The sequence below is a fragment of the Panthera onca genome, chromosome B3 (assembly GCF_046562875.1).
Source record: "Panthera onca isolate mPanOnc1 chromosome B3, mPanOnc1 haplotype 2, whole genome shotgun sequence".
Classification (NCBI taxonomy): domain Eukaryota; kingdom Metazoa; phylum Chordata; class Mammalia; order Carnivora; family Felidae; genus Panthera; species Panthera onca.
Window position 1 is genome coordinate 143,973,751 of NC_138344.1, and position 18,138 is coordinate 143,991,888.

The 18,138-nt window shown below is 54.9% G+C and overlaps 1 protein-coding gene across 1 annotated transcript in view; it reads right to left on the reverse strand.

The window, feature by feature from the left end:
* The window catches only part of CDC42BPB (CDC42 binding protein kinase beta), a 102,164-nt gene that overhangs the window by 33,818 nt on the left and 50,208 nt on the right, over window positions 1-18,138 (reverse strand). The window contains 9 exon segments of the mRNA XM_060620834.3: window positions 341-583; window positions 1,963-2,096; window positions 2,881-3,000; window positions 3,621-3,787; window positions 5,467-5,546; window positions 7,865-8,113; window positions 9,624-9,824; window positions 11,434-11,527; window positions 16,003-16,151. Coding sequence (XP_060476817.1) covers window positions 341-583; window positions 1,963-2,096; window positions 2,881-3,000; window positions 3,621-3,787; window positions 5,467-5,546; window positions 7,865-8,113; window positions 9,624-9,824; window positions 11,434-11,527; window positions 16,003-16,151 — 1,437 coding nt within the window.

An 18,138-nucleotide genomic window follows, 5' to 3' on the forward strand; every position in this document is an offset into this window, starting at 1 on the left:
TATGGACGTAGGACTCGTATTCACGTAGGCTGTGCTGTGCCAACTACGTCCCGACACGTTTACGTTCTGTCTGTTGGGCAGAAATACCCTCTACTTGCTTTAAAAGGGAATTTTTAAAAATTAATACCCTAAGAAATGTCTTTTAATAATTCCACCAATAGGTATCGGGGGCTGAGAAGTACAAAGGAAATACTTGGCAGGTCAACTTACGTGGCTTCTCATAAAATTTAAGATCTGTTTTAAAGTAACTCATGTGATTTAGCCCACGTTCTGGAAGGTGTTCTAGCAGGAGCATACAAAAGCCCGAACAGTACAATCCCCGAAACGGCTACGAAGCTACCTCTTTCCTCAACTTCTCCGACTTGCGGATTTCCTGCCGCATGGAGTCGATCTTCTGCATGGCTACCTCTACCTCTTCCTCTTTGTCCCGCAGCTGCCGGGATGCCTTTTGCTTCTGGGAGCGGAGTTCTGCCATGCGCTCGTTCAGCTCGGAGAACTCCTGCAGGGCCAGCTTGCGTTGCTGGTGGGCGTCTTTGAGCTCTCTGGCCTGGGACTTCAATCGCTCGGAAGCTTCAATCAGTTGCTGAACAGAAAGAATGACAGAGGTTTTACGTGTGCTTCGCAGAGACGCGGAAGGCTGGCCGTTCAATCCTCTCCAGCAAATGCTGCTTACAGGCCACGGCCGAGAGCCAAGGGCTCACCTCTGTGAAAAAGCCCTTTGCTAGGCCCCAGCACAGCTACGAGCAGCCTGGAAGAAGACCCACCTGAGCAGAGGTGCTAAGATCGAACTCACTCCGGGAAAGACCCCTAGTTACGCGGCAACCAGAAGCCCGAGCTCTGCCAGCCAGCCGGAGGGCCTGCTCACAGCACAGGCTCACGTGTTTCAACCTCTCCCCTATGCCGTCCACAAGGCCACAAAGGTGGACGGGGCGTGAATGTGGTCACCAACCCAGTTATTGAAACGGCAGAACTGGGAAAGAACACGTTATGTACAAAAAAGCTTAAGAGTTCCATCAAAGTAAAGAACCACATAAAAACGACTGTTGGACAGCTAGCTCCTCACGAGAGTGAGGTTATGGTGGCCCCTCTGGCTGCACCCGTGGCCTCACCTTCCCGCAGCCAATTTGTCTACGACTGGGTGGCCCAGTCACGGTGGCACCTATTGGTCTGATATCGGAAGTAGCTGGATCTGGGGGGAAGGGGCGACTCCACCAGGGCCGGGCCGGGCTCAGTGAGCTGCTGTACCTACACTAGAGTACCGAGGAGTCTCCTGTCCCCTGTGCACTTCTCGACAAAGCGCCGTGGTTAGGACACCACGACAGACTGAACAATCTGGGTCTGGAATCCCACACGTTTTAGAGAACACAGAGCAAACTGCAGGTTTAACGACTTAAGTGTATAAACGAATGTACTTTAGAAAACAATCCTAGTATGAATACACTACCGACCGAACATACAATCTGATATATTTTACTGAAAATCAAATTTATAAAGGGGTTTTGGGGGGAACCACCCAAATTTTAACAAACGGTTTTTTTTTTGCAAGGCCCTGTCATACAAAGAGCCCCTGCTGAAAGAAGGGGAGGAGGCCGCTGGAAGGGGGAGGACTCTGGCACCGGACACCAGCGTGTGAACCCAGCTGGGTCAGCTGCTGTGGGGACGCGGGGACCCTCGGGCCCTGGGCACCGCGGGGTCCTGGTGCACAGCCTGCCCAGCAGGCCTGTGGCGAGGACCGATATGGTGACCGGTGCTGAGGCCGCCCACTTCACGGCCAGCCGCCTGGCAGGCTGCGTGGTCGGCGGCACGGCATGACCCTGAGGCAGTCCGGCCCCTCGTGGACTGCACGCAACACAGCCCAGGGCGCAGACGAGGGCCCTGAGGAGGGCTCAGACCCCCACACAACTTCGAGGTCACAACTGCGCATCGCTGAGACCTGTCTCGCGTGAAATCACCCCCAACTACCTTGTGAAAATCCTCCTTTTCCTGCCGCACCACGCGGTACTGCTTCTCCAGGCCTTTTAGCCGCTGTGTGGAATCCTCATGCTCCTGGCGAAGGGTCACCGTGTCCTCCAGCTGTCGCTCGAGCCTATTGGAGTCTGAACAGAGGAGAAAATAAACCGCGTTCCCTTACAGGAAAAACTTCACGTCAGCTGACTTCCTGATAGTGAATTAGTTAAGGATTCTTCACCCGCTTTATCGCTTAGTAACCTTCTTGCTTTCTCACACATGGAAAAGTCACGTATGCAGCCACCCGCGTGGACTGACGGGGTAATCACTCTCCCCTGGGGACCGGGGACCGCGTGAGCCCGTGTGCGCGGGCACAGGGCAACCGAGGTGCGCAGTAAGGTGCCCCTTATCATGGGCTCACTCGGGGCCCCTCTCAGCACCAGGATGCTGGGGTTCCAGAGAGAAAATGGAGGGCTGAGGATTAAGACTCAAAAGCGATTTGAATCTTCAGGAAGCTCTGATAATCTAGGAGCCGCAAAGGACAGATGGTGACGACGGAGCCAGCCCCTAAAATACTGCAAACGGCAGGCACAGCCACTGAGGACGCTTCGGGGAGAAATACGCTGTGGCACTGGTGCCTCAGGGCCACCAAGGGGAGAATAAGACAGAGAAATGTAAACATTTCTGAGACTTTACGGGTAAAATGCTAAGAAGTGATTCTAGCTGCAACTGTAAAAGTCTCTCATTTGTGGGCCAAGCAAGTTGGAGAGAGAACGTCAGGTGAACGGACGGAAAGAAACGGGAGACCTGTAAACAGGTTACAGAAGCCAACGCTGTTCTCCTTTTCCACCCTACGAAAAGGACTCTGAAAATCTTCTTCGACGGGATTAACACCCAAGAACACAGACGAAGCAGCCTCTTTAAGACACCTACCTGCTATTTTATTCTTCAGACGCTCTATCTCCTCATTTAGCTTTTTGATTTCCTTATCGCGGGCTGAGCTGCCCAGGGCCCGGGTGGAGCCGTGCAGGGACTGCACTGTCTGGGTGGACTCTACGGCAGGGAGACAGGCGTGAGGGAAGGGGACAGGGTGAATGGAAGGGGGATGGGGGGGGGAGGGGGACGCGGGAGCGAGCGGGGGGACGGAGTGAGCAGAGGGGGATGGGGTGAGTGGAGGGGGACGGGGTGAGTGGAAGGGAGACGGGGGAGACGGGGGTGCGAGTGGGGGGACGGGGCGAGCGGAGAGGGACGGGGTGAGCAGAAGGGAGATGGGGGGGAGATGGGGGGGGGATGGGGGCGAGCGGCGGGGGACGAGGGCGAGCGGTGGGAGACGAGGGCGAGCGGTGGGAGACGGGGCGAGCGGAGGGGGACGGGGTGAGCAGAGGGGGATGGGGTGAGTGGAGGGGGACGGGGGAGACGGGGGTGCGAGTGGGGAGACGGGGCGAGCGGAGGGGGACGGGGTGAGTGGAAGGGAGATGGGGGAGACGGGGGTGCGAGTGGGGGGGACGAGGCGAGCGGAGAGGGACGGGGTGAGCAGAAGGGAGATGGGGGGGGACGGGGCGTGAGCGGGGGGACGGGGAGAGCGGAGAGGGACGGGGTGAGCAGAAGGGAGACGAGGCGGGGGGGACGGGGGCGCGAGCGGGGGGACAGGGCGAGCGGAGGCCGGCGGGCACCTTGCAGCTTCCTGCTCAGCTCCAGCTTCTCCTGCTCCAGCCTCCGGATCCTCCTCTCGTACGCTTCCACCTGCAAGCTGTTCTCCAGGTCCCGCTGCACACCCTCGTCTTTGCTCAGCGTGTTGGACTGCATTATGCTCTTTAGGGAGCCTCGGTCAGAAAAGCAGCTGCAAATAAAGCAACGGGGTTTCTGATCCACGGAGCGTACAGAGACTTCTTCGGCATCTGGAGACTCGCTGGGGCCCAAGAGAAGTCTTTTGAACAGGCAGACGAAGGCCCGTGGCCAGACCATCGTGGATGGAGCCAAAATTCAGAAGGGAGACCTCCTTACAGCAAGTGATGGGATGACGGGGGGGTGGCGGACAAGGCCGTGCCCTCAGAAGGGGTCAAGGAAAACGCCTCTGCCAAGGAGGCAAGCGTACTTTCTGCGTCATCGCTTACGCGCGCCCAGGAACGCCACAGGCGACATCCGTGTGAGGAGCTGGGCGTGGGGGCCTCGCCAAGCCCTCGCTGGACGGCCCTGGGCACTCCTGCCGCCGAGGGCTTCCTGAGCAGTCTGAGGACAGGGCTCACCTTCCCCTGCAGACTCGACGGCCGCTAGCACTCGGGGCGGCACGGCCACTCGCCAGAGCCGGTCCGCAGCCTGCACGCACCCAGACTGACACCCGAAGCGGTTCTCTCCCTCAGAACCAGGCCACCAGTTACTTAGTTCCTCCCGCTTTTAACACGACAGCGATGCCAGGGAGCCTTCTCCGAGTCCTGCCGCCCGGAGTGCAGCAAAGGTACCGGGCACACGTGTATGCAAGGGCCTGGCCAGTGTTTCTCAAAGGTGGCCCGAGAACGCGGTGCCAGCACCACGGGGTCTGTCCCAGGAGGACGGCCCTGGGCCTGACCCGCCAAACTGGAGCCTTGGCGGGTGGGCCTGGGACCTGCAGGTTTAACAAGTGGCCACTGAGTTGGAACGGATAAGAAAAATCCAGAACCTCTGCATGAGGGATTAAGAGGTCATCGTGCCTCCCAGATCTAAGACCCCTTCCTGCGGGCTACAAGGCGTCTGCCGTCACTCTGGCTGAAGTGCTGTTGAGCCCTGGCACCTTACACCAGGAGAGTTTCTGCGGGCTTGAGCAGAAACCGTCCTCTCCGGAAGGAGTTCCCATCCACTGAGGTATGAGCCGCTAGAAGGCCACGTAGCCCTCCTTCAGGCGCTTCGAGGTTCCGTCTGTTTCACTTTGCCCTCCCTCCCCTCCCCTCCTGGCCCAGTTTCCTGTTCAAAGCAGGTACAACCCTCAGGCAACAACTTGGCAAAGAGGTCCATTCAAGACAGAGGCTGACAGGTACAGTCACCGCGGCGCTCAGGGCCGGAGCCCTCCCGGCTCTCCAGACCACCAGCCTGTCTGGGACCGTGCTCCAGCCCCCCGGGGGGAGCTACAGAGCTGCAATAAGATCCTCACAAAAGCCAGCACGGTGCCCTCACGAAAGCTGGGCCTGACCAGGAGCCCCCGAAAGTCTACTGGAACGAATCCTGACAGCACTGGCGGCCTGTAAGTCAGAAGTCGGCTGACCGGACCTCCCGTGAGCTAAGAGTGGGTTTCACGTTTTAAAGGGTTGTTAAAAAAAGACGACTACCTAACAGAGCCCACCCTTTGTGGAGGAAGCCGGCCGACCCTGCTACAGGTCACTGTGTGTTTTCATCAGGTGTCCTTTTTCAAGGACAAACCTGCCCACAGCTCCCTGGGGCGCGGCTGTCCCAGGGCTGACGCAGCACCCACCCGCCCGGAGCTCGCCCATCAACTGCCATCTCGCCCAAGGGAAGCCTCCGCCTGGGGAACCACAGAGCTAGACCCACCTTTCCGTTGTAAATGTAAAGCCGATGAATGGCAAATGGAGCCCAGAGAAGCCTGTGTGAGAACCAGGAGGTAATATTTCCTGCATGAGAACACATACAACAACGTGAAATCCATGTTCAAACAAAGGGAAAGAACATTAGCAACGGGTGAAACTGCGTGCACTAGAGAGAATCGCGTGGCCTTCTAGGACACCGAGCCCAGCGTCCCCGCCAGGGGGCACAGCATTGGCAGACTTGTATTTTCAGTCCTGGCTGTGCCCACGATGCAGTTAACAGAACAAACACACTGCTTCAGAGGATGGTTAATGACCCAGGCCACACTTGGATGGCGCCCTGGTGCCACACTCGTCGGCCCTGAGCAGAGGCGAGCTGGCGGGCGCTGGCGCAGCCCCGGGAGGGTTGTGAGGCAGAGGCTGGGGGCTCTCAGGCTCTTGGGAGAAACAGAGGCCAATGGCAGGGGTATAGGCTTGGAACCCAAGGTACATGGGTTTATTTTAGATTTATTTTCGATTAGGTTTATTTATTTTAGATTAATGTGTTACAGACTCTGGTTTTCAGTGTCAGGATCCTTCTTTACTAAACATGAAACCACAGTTATACTTTATCTGGGAAATGTCATTGTAGAAATAGTTTCTTTGCGGTCTAAGAAAACCCTTTCCACGATGACACTACTTTTCTCTGTCTTTTCTCCAGGAGGTCTACGGTTCAGCTCTTATTTGAGTCAGAGAAATTCTCTAGGGAGTGATCAAGACTTTTCTTCTACTTGGTCAAACCTCACTTCTTCTATCCCCAAAACAAGTCACCTGTATGGACTTAAAAGGCTGGATTTGAGGATATCAAAGTAACCTCAGAGCCTCTGAGCAAAGACAAGACGGTGCTGACTCACGCACCAGAGGCCGTCGGACCAGCCCAGCACCGGACGGCCCCAGAGCCAGGGCCCAATCTGGAGGATCCACGACATTAGGCGTCAGTGGAGGACTCAGAAGCCACACGCAGTCTTGGTTGCCCCCAAAGCCTGGCCGTGTAAAGAAACACACGTGCAGACACAGAACCGTGATGGCCGGAGTGCTAGGTGCTCATGCCGGGGACCAGAGTCCCAGGGGCTCCAAGTCCGCCGTGGGGCTGCAGGCCGAGCCCCTCGCCAGCTCAGGGCCTCGAAGTCTGCAAGTGGTGACAGGGCTGAGGCGAAGCTCCAGGACGGTAACATGTCCGACCCTGCTGAGTGCCATGAAAATACAGCGTAAGTGTTTCTGGTGAGTCTAAAGGAGAAGAGCCATTTAACTCCATTTTACTCAAGCGGAGTATAGGCGGACCTCGGAAAAATTTTGGGCGTGGTTCCAGACACCACAATAAAGTATCACAACAGAGCGAGTCAAGTGTATTTTTGGTTTCCCAGTGTATGTGAAAGTTTACACTATGCTATAGTCTACTGAGTGTGCAACAGCATTATGTCTGAACAAATAAATTTCATAACTTAATTTAAAAACAGGGGGCACCTGAGTGGCTCAGCTGGTTAAGCGTCCAACTTCAGCTCAGGTCATGATCTCACAGCTCGTGAGCTTGAGCCCCGCATCGGGCTCTGTGATGACAGCTCGGAGCCTGGAGTCTGCTTTGGATTCTGTGTCTCCCTCTCTCTTTGCTCCTCCCCTACTGGTGCTCTGTGTGTGTGTCTCTCTCTCTCAAAAATAAATAAACATTAAAACAAGTTAAAAACAAAATAGTTTAGTGGGGGGGGGAGGGGAGCACCTGGGTGGCTCAGTCAGTGAAGCATCTGACTCTTGATTTCGGCCCGCATCATGATCTCACCGTTGTGGGATGGGGTCCTACGCCAGGCTCCACGCAGAGCACGGAGCCTGGGATTCTCTCTCCCCGCTCCTCCCCAACTTGTGCACTCACACACACACCCTTTCTCAAAATAAATAAATGAACTTGAACAGAAACACTGCTAAAAGATGCTAACCATCATCTGAGCTTTCAGCAAGTCATAAGCACTGACCATAGATCGCTGCAACAAATGCAGTAATAATGAAAAAGTTTGGAATACTGTGACAATCACCAAAACGTGACACGGGAGACGAAGTGAGCAAATACTGTTGGAAAAATGGCACCAGAAGACTTGCTGGGGGCAGGCTTGCCACGAACCTTTAATCTGTAAAAACCCAGTATCTGCAAAGCACAATGAAAGGAGGTGGCTGTGGTCTCTGTGTTTTAAAGGGGACATTACTACCAAGCTGAAGGCTGGAATAAAAGGTGTATTTTCTGGAAACACAACACCAGACTTTTAAAAAGAACCAACACGGCTCTAGGACCCTGCTGACAATCCACACCCGCAACAGACCACTGCTGGCTTCAGACCCGCCGGGACGCCACGGGGACGGAGGTGCTTGTTCACACTTACGGTGTTTCTCAGCACGTCGTCGTCCACGTCGAAGTTGGAGGTGTCAGAAGGACTGCTCACATCAGGAATATAAGGTGCTTCCAGGTTTCGTATATTTTCCCAATTCAGACCTTCAAAGAACGCATGCTTTTTGAAGTCTTCTATCCCGTTCTGGCCCAGCCGGCGCTCTCTGCTGCAGATGAGTCTTTGGATGAGGTCTTTGGCTTCTTCAGACACATCCGTGACGTGGGACGGAAACTGAAATCGCTCCTGGGGGGCAAGCGGCCGGTGGACATGAGATGAAAACTTATTCAGAAAAACCCAAGATGTACAGACATTACAGGAAACAACAGAGTCAACAGGCCTTTCTAATTTCACGGTAGCTAAATGCAAACCAAAGCTAACGACATTTGATCCTAATGAGAAAATCCTCAGTCGTGCTGGTTACTCGTTACCATGTTACATGTAAATTAACGATAAATTTTCACCCATCAAAGTGGCAAAGGGCGCCGACCACACGCTGTGGCAGAACCGGCTGGCACGGAGCTCTTCCACAGTGCGTCTGCCAGCATCTGGCGCAAGTCTGCTCCTAAGATTTTGTTCTACAGAGAAGCGTCGTGCGCTGGACAGAAGGATGACGAAACACCTGGTCGTATGTGACGTGATGCCATTCACTCAGACGCGGCCCCACAAACACACACCCAGCACGGCAGCGGGCCCAGGCGCCGAGGCCCAGGCCCCACCTCTATCATCCAGAAAGAGGGGGGGCAGGAACACTGCCGAAGATCAGACCGGCGGGCGCACAGGAAGCGCCGGACCAGGCCCCACAGGGGCACGTGCTCCTTGCCAGCAGGCTCTTTAGAATCCCTGGAGTCCTGTTCGCTACCGTGACGGCACTTATCGCCAAGACGCGGAGGGGGTGATTTCCGCCGTCTACGCTATGCGCTTTTGTGCTGTTTTTCTGGTAAGGCTAAGCTAACTTCCAAGTGAAAACAATCATCTCTATTCTGGGAAAGTGTCTTTAAAAACCATGGCTTGCCCTGATTGGGAGTTACATGGCAGACCACCCACCATGTTCGTGTCCACGGGCCCCCAACACGAAGAGTTGCCGGGGGACGGGGCTGAGGACCGGTCAGCGGAGAGAAGCTCACTTGGGGGGTGCGGGTGACAGACTGGGGAAGGAGGCGGTGAGCACACGGCCGCAGGGTGGGAGCGGCATGAGGACACACGTGACTAAGGGAAACAGGTGACAAAACAGGAAGCGGAAGAGCAATGGGAAAACGAACAAGAAATGAAGGCGAGGCCGACGGGAGGCAAGGTCAAGGGGGGGAAAGGCACAGCTGGAAAGGGAAAAGGAAGCCGGGTCAAGGAGGTGGAAGAGTGCTATGCACGGGCGCCTGGCCTGGTCCGGACAAGTAATCTCCGGGAAGCAGACTCGAGAAGAGCAGCTGTGGTCACACTGATGAATCCAGACCCACAGGTGGAAGAGCCCAACGGGCCCCGCCCCCCGCCATCCCGAGGCCACACCCGGCACAGCCCCGTGGAGGCCCGCCTCCCCGGGGCCCTGCCCCGAACACCGCCACTCCAGCTCGCAGCTCTCTCTCTCCCCCCACGCCCACACCTCCACCCGCAAATCTCTGCTCCTGTCTGGCGGCCAGCAGCCTGCTCCAACCCTATCGTCTCCTCCCCAAAGACGCGGACAGCTTCCCAGCAGCCCTCCCGCCTCCGGGCCCCTGCCTCGGGACTCGAACAAACAGGACGTGGAGACGCAACATCTTACTTCGTGGTTCATGATCTTTCCGTAGGTCTCCACGAGGGACTCTGCGTAGAAGGGCGTCTCTCCATACAGCATCTCGTACATGCAGACGCCCAGAGACCACCAGTCACACTCGGGGCCGTACTTGCCCATGCCGTCCTCCATGGCCTGCAGGATCTCTGGCGAGATGTAGTCAGGAGTGCCCACGGCCACAGAGGACTGGACCTTGAAGGAGAGGGGGTGTTGGAGGGAAATCCTGGGGCAGCTCCGATTCCAAATTCCCAACTACTCCCTCTGAAACACTGATAGCAAATGATGAAATCATCGTGGAATAAAAACTAGCACACGAGCATGATTTAAAACCCTAGTAATTAAAAATTCACTGCAAATGAATGCTCTCCTGCAGCAGTAAACATGAGGCAGTTTCCAGAACGTGTGAGATGGCCTCGCATGCCTGGTCTCCCCTTGCCCGCATGCCCGGCACAGCCCCCAGAGGGCACTGTGGTCCCTCAAGGGGTGGCATTTCCCACATCCTCTGTCACTGCCCAAAGTGCGGTCCAGAAGCCACGTGTGTTCAGGCCAACCCTTCGCAAACTTCCGTGTGCATACAGGCCACCTGGGCTCTTGTGAAACAGAAATTCTAGGGTGGGGCCCAAGACACTGAATGTCTGTTTCCACAGCCGCTAAGGCTGCTCCCCCAGGGCCTACCCTTCCATCTCCCAAATGGGAACATCTGGAAATAGTCCAGGCACTGGCTGGGTACTCAGGAATTCTCCAGATGGGGAACCAGGAGGCTCAGGCCTCTACAAGGGAAAGGACAGTTCCTCAGCCACTGACGTTAGCAGGAACAGGCTTGACGTGGGGCCATCGCTCCGGAAAGCCGTGGCCAGCGACGGCAGTGAGCGTCGTGAGAAAACAAGGGGGCAGCGGGGCAGCTGAGGAACCAGACTGGCCTTGGAGCGCATGGAGAACAAAGTCCGTTAGGCTGAGGGAGCAACCGTAACAGAAGGCCTGGCCCAGGAAGGCCAGACAGACTCTCCCTCGGGTCATGTCTGAGGAGGGGCCAAGGGATACGAGCGGCACCCGGGTCAGACTGGACCGCGGGGAGGTCGGCCTCCGTCACGTGACCAGACTCACTTCCCCGCTCGGCTGCCCGGCTGCAGGAACCGTACGGTGGACAGTGGGGAGACCGGCGTGAGGTGGCAGCACGGGAAGGGTGAGGGGACGTGCAGGCAGGAAAGGGAACCAACGCTCGAGCTCAGTCCGAGACCACCACGCTTGTCGTCGGAAGGCTGGATTTCAGGGCAGCACCAATCTCAACTAAGCAACACGTGGTCAAGACTGGGGAAATGAGAGACTGATTTGGTGGGAAGAAAGAGAGTAACCCCAGTATCAAGGATCCCTGTTTCTAGATGGACAACACCCACAGAGAGAAAAGCCCTGCCTGACAGGAAGTTGCCCGCCCGCACACAGAAATGAGGAGTCGCTAACACAGTCAACGTCTGAGCGCCTGACCGGCCCGCACCAGACGTTTCAAGAAAGGACCGAGGGGGCCTGCGTGTCGCTGCGGCAATGGCGTGCTCAGCCACCTCGCCACGTGAGGAAAGGGACGACCCCCGACTGAGAAGGCACACGTACTACTGCTGAGACATGGACATCAAAACTGAGGTTTTCAACTTAATTAGAAAATTTAAACTGTCCCCCAAATGTGAATCTTTTTAATTCACATTCATAAACTTGGTTTCTTAATTGGATCTCAAATTGAAATGTTAAGTCCCTTCTAATATAAGCAAAACCCAGAACCAAATGAAAAATCTCCAACAGAAATACCTACAGTTCCATCGTCACTCATCTTCAAACAGGATCCAAAGTCGGCCAGGCGGATGTGACCGTTCACGTCCAAAAGGACATTGTCAGGTTTAATGTCTCTGTGAGTAAAACAGATCAGTGAGTCAACCATTTCCACGCCACACATTAGGCAGGTCAAAGCCTGTCACCAGTGGCGTACCCGCCGAGGAAATGCTAATGCCATTCAGGACAGCTGTCGCAATCTTGGGAAAACGTCTCTCCGTGGCACTCTACTCGCACACGCGTACGGAGGGGCAGTCACCACCACTACCGCTCACTCCTGTGCGTGAGCTAATCCCCAGTCAATCCGACGACACACCACCGCACAGCTGACCATGTTCCCACCGCACAGCTGACCATGCTTCCCGAGTGTCTCCTTCGCGCCCGGTGCTGTGCTTGACCCCAGGTCTACGACAGTAACCAGACCCCACAGCCCCTGCCATCACGAAACTTCCACCAGCTGAGAGGGCAGAAAATGAACGTGTGAATGCACGAACACGCACGTGGTCTCAGTCGGCACCAGGGTATGACGCCCACGATAAGCGCTGGGAAGAAACCAGAAGCAGCAGAAAACGGGGCAAAGGGTGTCTGAGCACAGACGCGATGAGAGCAAGAGACAGGTGAGACTCTGGGACAAGACCACGGCAGGCCAACAGCCCCCCCACGTACCCCACGCTGTATCTGGCGGACAAAGACCCGGGGGCTGAAGACCTAAACCATCTGTCCAGCTGTCAGCAGCAAGTTCATGGCAGGAAGGTAGGTCCACGGCCGACCTGCCGCTCTGCAGACTTGCAAACGTGGGGCCCCTGGGGAGGCGGACGGCCTTTAAAGCACAAGCTCTCCTTCCTGATCAAACAAGTCCATGTGACTGGACAGCACAAAAGGGAACAGACTTCGGGAGGAAAGGCAGATGTTCGCCAAGAGGAGCTCAGGTATGTGCTCACACGACAGAACACCACACCTGAGCTACTCCCAACATCAGGGACGCATCTCACAAACAAAGGTGAGAAGACGACGACAATTCTTACCCAAAGAAAGATCCACGAAGCAAAAGAAACTAGCGCAGCACCCCAAACCGAAATAAAGAGGAAAAACAAAGCAAACCCTCAAGGAGTCAGAAAAATAAAAAATTAAGAACGGAACCAGACAAAAGCAGGAAGAAATGAAGAGATTTAACTCGAGGAAGAAACAGACGACAAAATCTTATCAGGAATGGTGACTAAGCCCATAGGAGAACAAATTCCAGTAAAAATCTAATGAAAGGGCACTGAAGAAAGGGAGGGAAAGATCTAGAGGAATGAAAACAGACGCCACATACAAATAACTGGAGTCCCCAAAGAAATTGAAAGAATAAAAGAATAAAACGTAATATTTGAATCTACAATCTGAGAGAACCTTCCAGAAGTTAAAAAAAAAAAAAAAAAAAAGGGACTGCATTACAGACTGATGGGCCCATCAAATTAAAAATTTTCCCATGTCCTGTTTCTTGGAGCCAACCTGATACTAAAGTTCACATGGATCAATTAATGCGTGAGGACAGCTAGAAAAGCCCTGGAGAGAAAGAAAGGGGTCTGATGGGGGAACTAGTCCGACACGGCTTCTGCCTCCAAAATCAAAGCGGTACGGCCCTGGTGCACAGACAGACAGAAAGACAACAGGACAGAACGTCACGGGGAGTGAGTGCGTGATAAAGATGTCATCTCGCCTCACTGGGGCAAAGACACACTTCCTAAGCGAGCTGGTCTTGGGACAACAGGAGGGCCTCCTAAAGATAAAATCAGACCCGCTCCACAACCACGGCGGCCACCGGCCTGCCCCGGGCTACCTTCATCACACTCCTCTGCTTCATCCTGCATCTCTCCCACGCAGCTTTCTATTTGCTCCGGTTTTTTTGTTCTCTGGATATTCCTTCTCTTAAAACTGCACCGTTCTGACTTTGTTTCTGAGCTGCACTCTCCGTTCTCTCTGGGGACGTCATGTCCTTGAAGGCAAGTGAGACTCTGTCACTCTTCGTTTCTGCCTCTGCTGTGATCTGGGGCTGACCACTCCAGGAGGGGCCGTACCCGCCTGTGTGCCGTGCTCCCTGGTCCCGGCTGCCCACCGCTTCCCACGCTGCCAAAGCCAGGGAGCACCTGCTCTGCCTGCCTGCAGCAGCCCGGCCGGAGGGCGGCGGGCACGGCCCGAGTCCCCGCGGCCCACATCCAGCCACAGAAAAGGCCCCACAGCTGTAGCGCAGGGTCTGAGTCCTGCTTCTTAAATCCAGCAGGGACACGGCTGCTGTGCTGACGACACACACTCATTTCCGGCCCCGTCGAATGCTGCTTCGACCCACAGCGAATCTACCACCTGCGGCTGGGGCAGGACTGACTTCCTACCAAACCTGGCTTTGTAGCCTTTCTAGCAAAAATGCAAGCTTTCGGTTTTCAGACCGGGTCGTTCAAGTGCTAAGTCTGAATACTGAGTTGACGGGGGAGGGCGGTTAATCACACATTTCATTCTCCTACTATGTCTGGAGATCAAATGACAGAGTGAAGCTTCTACATAGCTAATTAAGAAAATAAGGGAAAAGCTTTCTAATTAGGGAAAACAGAGAGAGAATAAACCACTGAAAAAGTGGTCAGATTAATTTCCCTGGAGATCGGTGACAAATACAAAGACATTTAGCTCTGGTATGAATTAGTCAAATTTCTGTCAGAATATAAAATCGAATGTTGAAAACAACTATAGTAACTGTTAGAAAAGCAAGCACAGCGACATTAAAGAATCCATGAAAAAAGAGAAAATGCCCTAAAAGAAGTGAAGGTTCTTTGGGAGCCGCGCCCTCTGTTTACTCTGTGATACCTGGACCCACAGGGCAGTGCCCTGGGCAGGGGCACGTGGCCCCTGCGCCTCAGTTTCCCCACTGAGCAGTGAGGTACGACTCACGGCGAGACCTGAAGGGCTGTTCTTGTGACACCCCGTGCCGTGGCCACCCTTGCAGCAGGAGCTGTGTCTGCTCAGGAAAACCTCCTGACGGGCAGCAGAGGCCGGGCCCCGGGCGAGGCGGCAGCGGGGCCCGATGTGACGCCAGGGGGATCGCGGTGGCCGTGAGCCTCCCAACAGAGGACGGTGATGCCCTCACAGTCCCGAGGAAGGTGATTTCCAATCTGAAATTCTTACTAGATCATCCCTCAGTCACACATGTGGATGGAATTAAGATGCTGATCTCAAAACCATGATCTCACAAGCCACCTTGATCCAGAAACTACAGACAATCCATGCTACCAAATCAAAAGAATAGACCAAGAAAGGAAGATGCGTCACTTGGACAGCAAGGGATCCAATCCCGGGAGACGGGACGGGAGCGTCTCCGGGGAAAGAACTCTCAGAATGCTGGCAGAGGCACCCAGGGCAGAAGGGAGCGGGAAAGAAGGAAGCAGTGGTTCCAAGAAAAATCAGGCCTATGCTACCTGATACGCCTGTGTGCGCAGAGCTTTGTAATTCAGCACAGGGGACGACTAGCCAGTTTGGGGTAACCAGTGACGGCTGCCACGGAAAAGCCCGCCAGTGAAGACTCAGGGCCATTGCCACCCCCAGAGGAAACGACTTATGGAAGTGTAAATGCGGGAACCGCCAGGCTCATCTGTCACACTCACACAGGTGTTCCACGATGAACCTGACAGGGATTGAACCAACAGTTATCGCTCAGGAACTGGGACGCTGTGGGAGGGAGGTCTGAGAGTGCGTGTGGGAGAGGGCTGAGAGAGAGAGCTACTTCTGGAAAGAGTAAACTGCATCTTAACAGATGTGATCTGACTCTCCCTCCTCTGCAAAAAAGAAAATGGCGAGAGAAGCTGGTTAGTTAGGAATATGAGGCAAATGGCGCAAGAAACAGTGTAAAAAGCCGACGAGCTACCTGCGGCCAGTGGAATCCGGGCAGGGCAGGAGACGCGTGCTTTCTCTTAAGCCCTGTAGCGCTACCTGACTTGAAAAAACCGTTACCATGAACGTATTTGATAAAAATGATTAAAATCAACAGCCAACCCCACAGGACGAACTCGCTGTTTTAAGCAGCAGAAAGACACAGAGGTGGCGCCCTCGCAGGATGCAGGGTGGGCCCGCAGCGCGCCCGGGGGGGCTGGAGGCACACGGCCACACAGAACCAGTTATTCTCGCTCGAGGTGCTGTGCTGAGCCCCTCTCCCCAACCCAGTCCTCCTCTGTGAGTGCCATGATGGGGGCCGTGCACCAGGGAAGGTGTTGTGGCTGAGACGGCAGACAGTCAGGGAACCCGTGAACTAGGGGGCGGGCACCCCAGGGAGGAGGGATCAGCAGCGGGAGGATGAGCTGATGTCAGCAAAACACCTAAAGACAAGGCGGCTCTGGGGGACCCGCGCTCGAGCATCCTCATCGTCACAGTAACGCTGGGACCTGCTGGTGCCAGGCACTGGGGCGGCCCAGGGTCTGCGAACCACGTGGCCTCTCTGGACGGCCTGGAGCCTCCGACAGTCTCAGGGCCCCAAAAGGGCATCTTCACGTATTCAATGCCGTTCCCATAAAACACAAAAGGTGAGTACCTGTGCACGTAGTGAAGCTGATGGATGGAATCGATGGCCAACACCATTTCACCGATGTAGAATCTTGCCATATCTTCTGGAAGCTTGTCTTCGAATTTACTGAGCAGGGTCAGTAAATCACCACCCACGTAGTAATCCATGACTAAGTACTACAGGTGGGAAGAGGTGGGAGAGAACAGAACATTCAGTCAGCGTGAGGCCTGACAACGAAAGGCCGAAGTTCTACCACGGAAGTCCTCTGGCTCTTCCAGTCTGGAGCGCTGGCTTCCGAGCTGCTCCTGTGTCATCCAGGATTTCCCCACTCGGTACCTTCCTGCACCATATACTGTCGTACTTTCAGTTAGGCATCTGACGGAGAACAAATTTCAGGAACAACAGCGCAGAGGATGGGGGCCGAGAGCAGGGCAGGAGAGGGGCTGGGAGGCCAGGACGTGGTCCTGGAAGGAGAGGAGGATGACAGGCGCCGGGGAGCACTATGTGGAGGCAGAGGCCAGACCACGGGCTGGCGGGCGTGCGGGGAGAAGGGAGAAGTTCTCCGGCCCCTAAGAAAGCGGTAGGAGTAAGTCAAGCACCCATCTAGCCGAGTCTCAACGGTTTCCATGCTTGCCTAGAATTCTAAACAGAAAAATGAAAATGCTTTACAGCAGCACTGAATATGATCGATAGGCTCCTGGAGAACTGTAAGGAATCCGTAAGAAAGTAAACTAAGGGGCCATAAGGCAGAAACTTACTTTTAGAGTAAGAACCAGACCAATTATTTCCTCTGTCATGAAACACAGGGATTCTAAGTCAACAAGGCAACACCCTTCTAGTCACTGGAGAAACAGGTTTAATTTTTAGGACACGCCAAGTTTAGATGCCTCCAACAGGAGTAACAACGAGAATGGGCTCTGTGGGGCAGCCCAATGACTCCACATGAGGAAGGAGGCCTGACGTGGCCTGCCCCGCTCTCCAGGCCTGCTTCTCCACCACCCCACAAAGGCAGAAACTGCTGGGGTCCCAGAGAGAAGGAACCTGCCCGACAGCACCACTCAGGGGCGGCAGAGACAGCAGCCAGCCACGGGCCTGCGAACCCCAGTACCAGGGCCCAGGTTCACACACTAGAAAGCCCGGAGCCCCTGCCTTCCTTCTTGATTTTCACTGTACCTCTATTTGTGCAACTCCAAACACTCAAGAAGATGCCTTCTTGGCTGCGATTCCTAACTGACCATCTTCTATCAGACATTTCAGACTGCAAGACACTATGCTGACTTCAGGAAAGATTAAACAAAATATGTTGTTTTCCTTCTGTACAGATCCGCGCCTGAACTCCTCGGAAATGGACCTGAGATGGTCGCCTCTGAGCGGGGGTGATGTGCACTCGGCGGTCTGCTGGGGAAGGGCCCTGAGCACCACCTCCCGTCACACGCTTGGACAAGTGGCTACGTCCCCTCCCGCTCCAGTTGCCCCATTTAAAACGTGGTGACAACCTTCAGGGCCTAAGGCACGGGGTCCCTGGGGAGACGGAGCTAACCCACGCGCCCCTGCTCGATAAACACAACGGTCCCTCTGTAGATATAAACATGTATGTTGTAAATTCTAAATAAACAGTGTAACAAACCATGTTACCTAATTCTGGACATTCAAAACTGATGGATGTCTTTGACGTGGGAAAGAGACGGTTGTAAGATGAATAAAAGAGACCCTATGTCCCTCTTGCTGTAGGAACGGAGCACAGAAGTGCGGGTGAGCTCAGGGAGATCGAGCTCAGGTCCCTGGCCCGAGGCTGTGCAGACCTTCGAAGCCCCTGCGGCCACCGCTGGGGCTGCGCAGGCAGGAGGAGCCGGGCAGAGACCAGCTTCTCCAAGGACGGTGCTTGCCCCGCACACCCAGAGCTCCACGTGAGGACCTTTTTAGGTTTAGGCAAACCTTCGGTCACACGGTCACTCTGGAATTAAGAGCAGCTGAGGGCAAAGGTTTGGCTTCTTTTCCCTTGTGAGCCGCTGTTTTGTGTCTGTTTTACAGGCATCTACGCTCACCTCGGGGCACACGTGTCAATCGCACAGCGGACTGACTGGTCAAGACTGAAAGCCCCCACTTAGGTCGGAAGGAACAGATAACAAGAGTCCCCCCAAAACCCACGTCAGAAGACCTCAG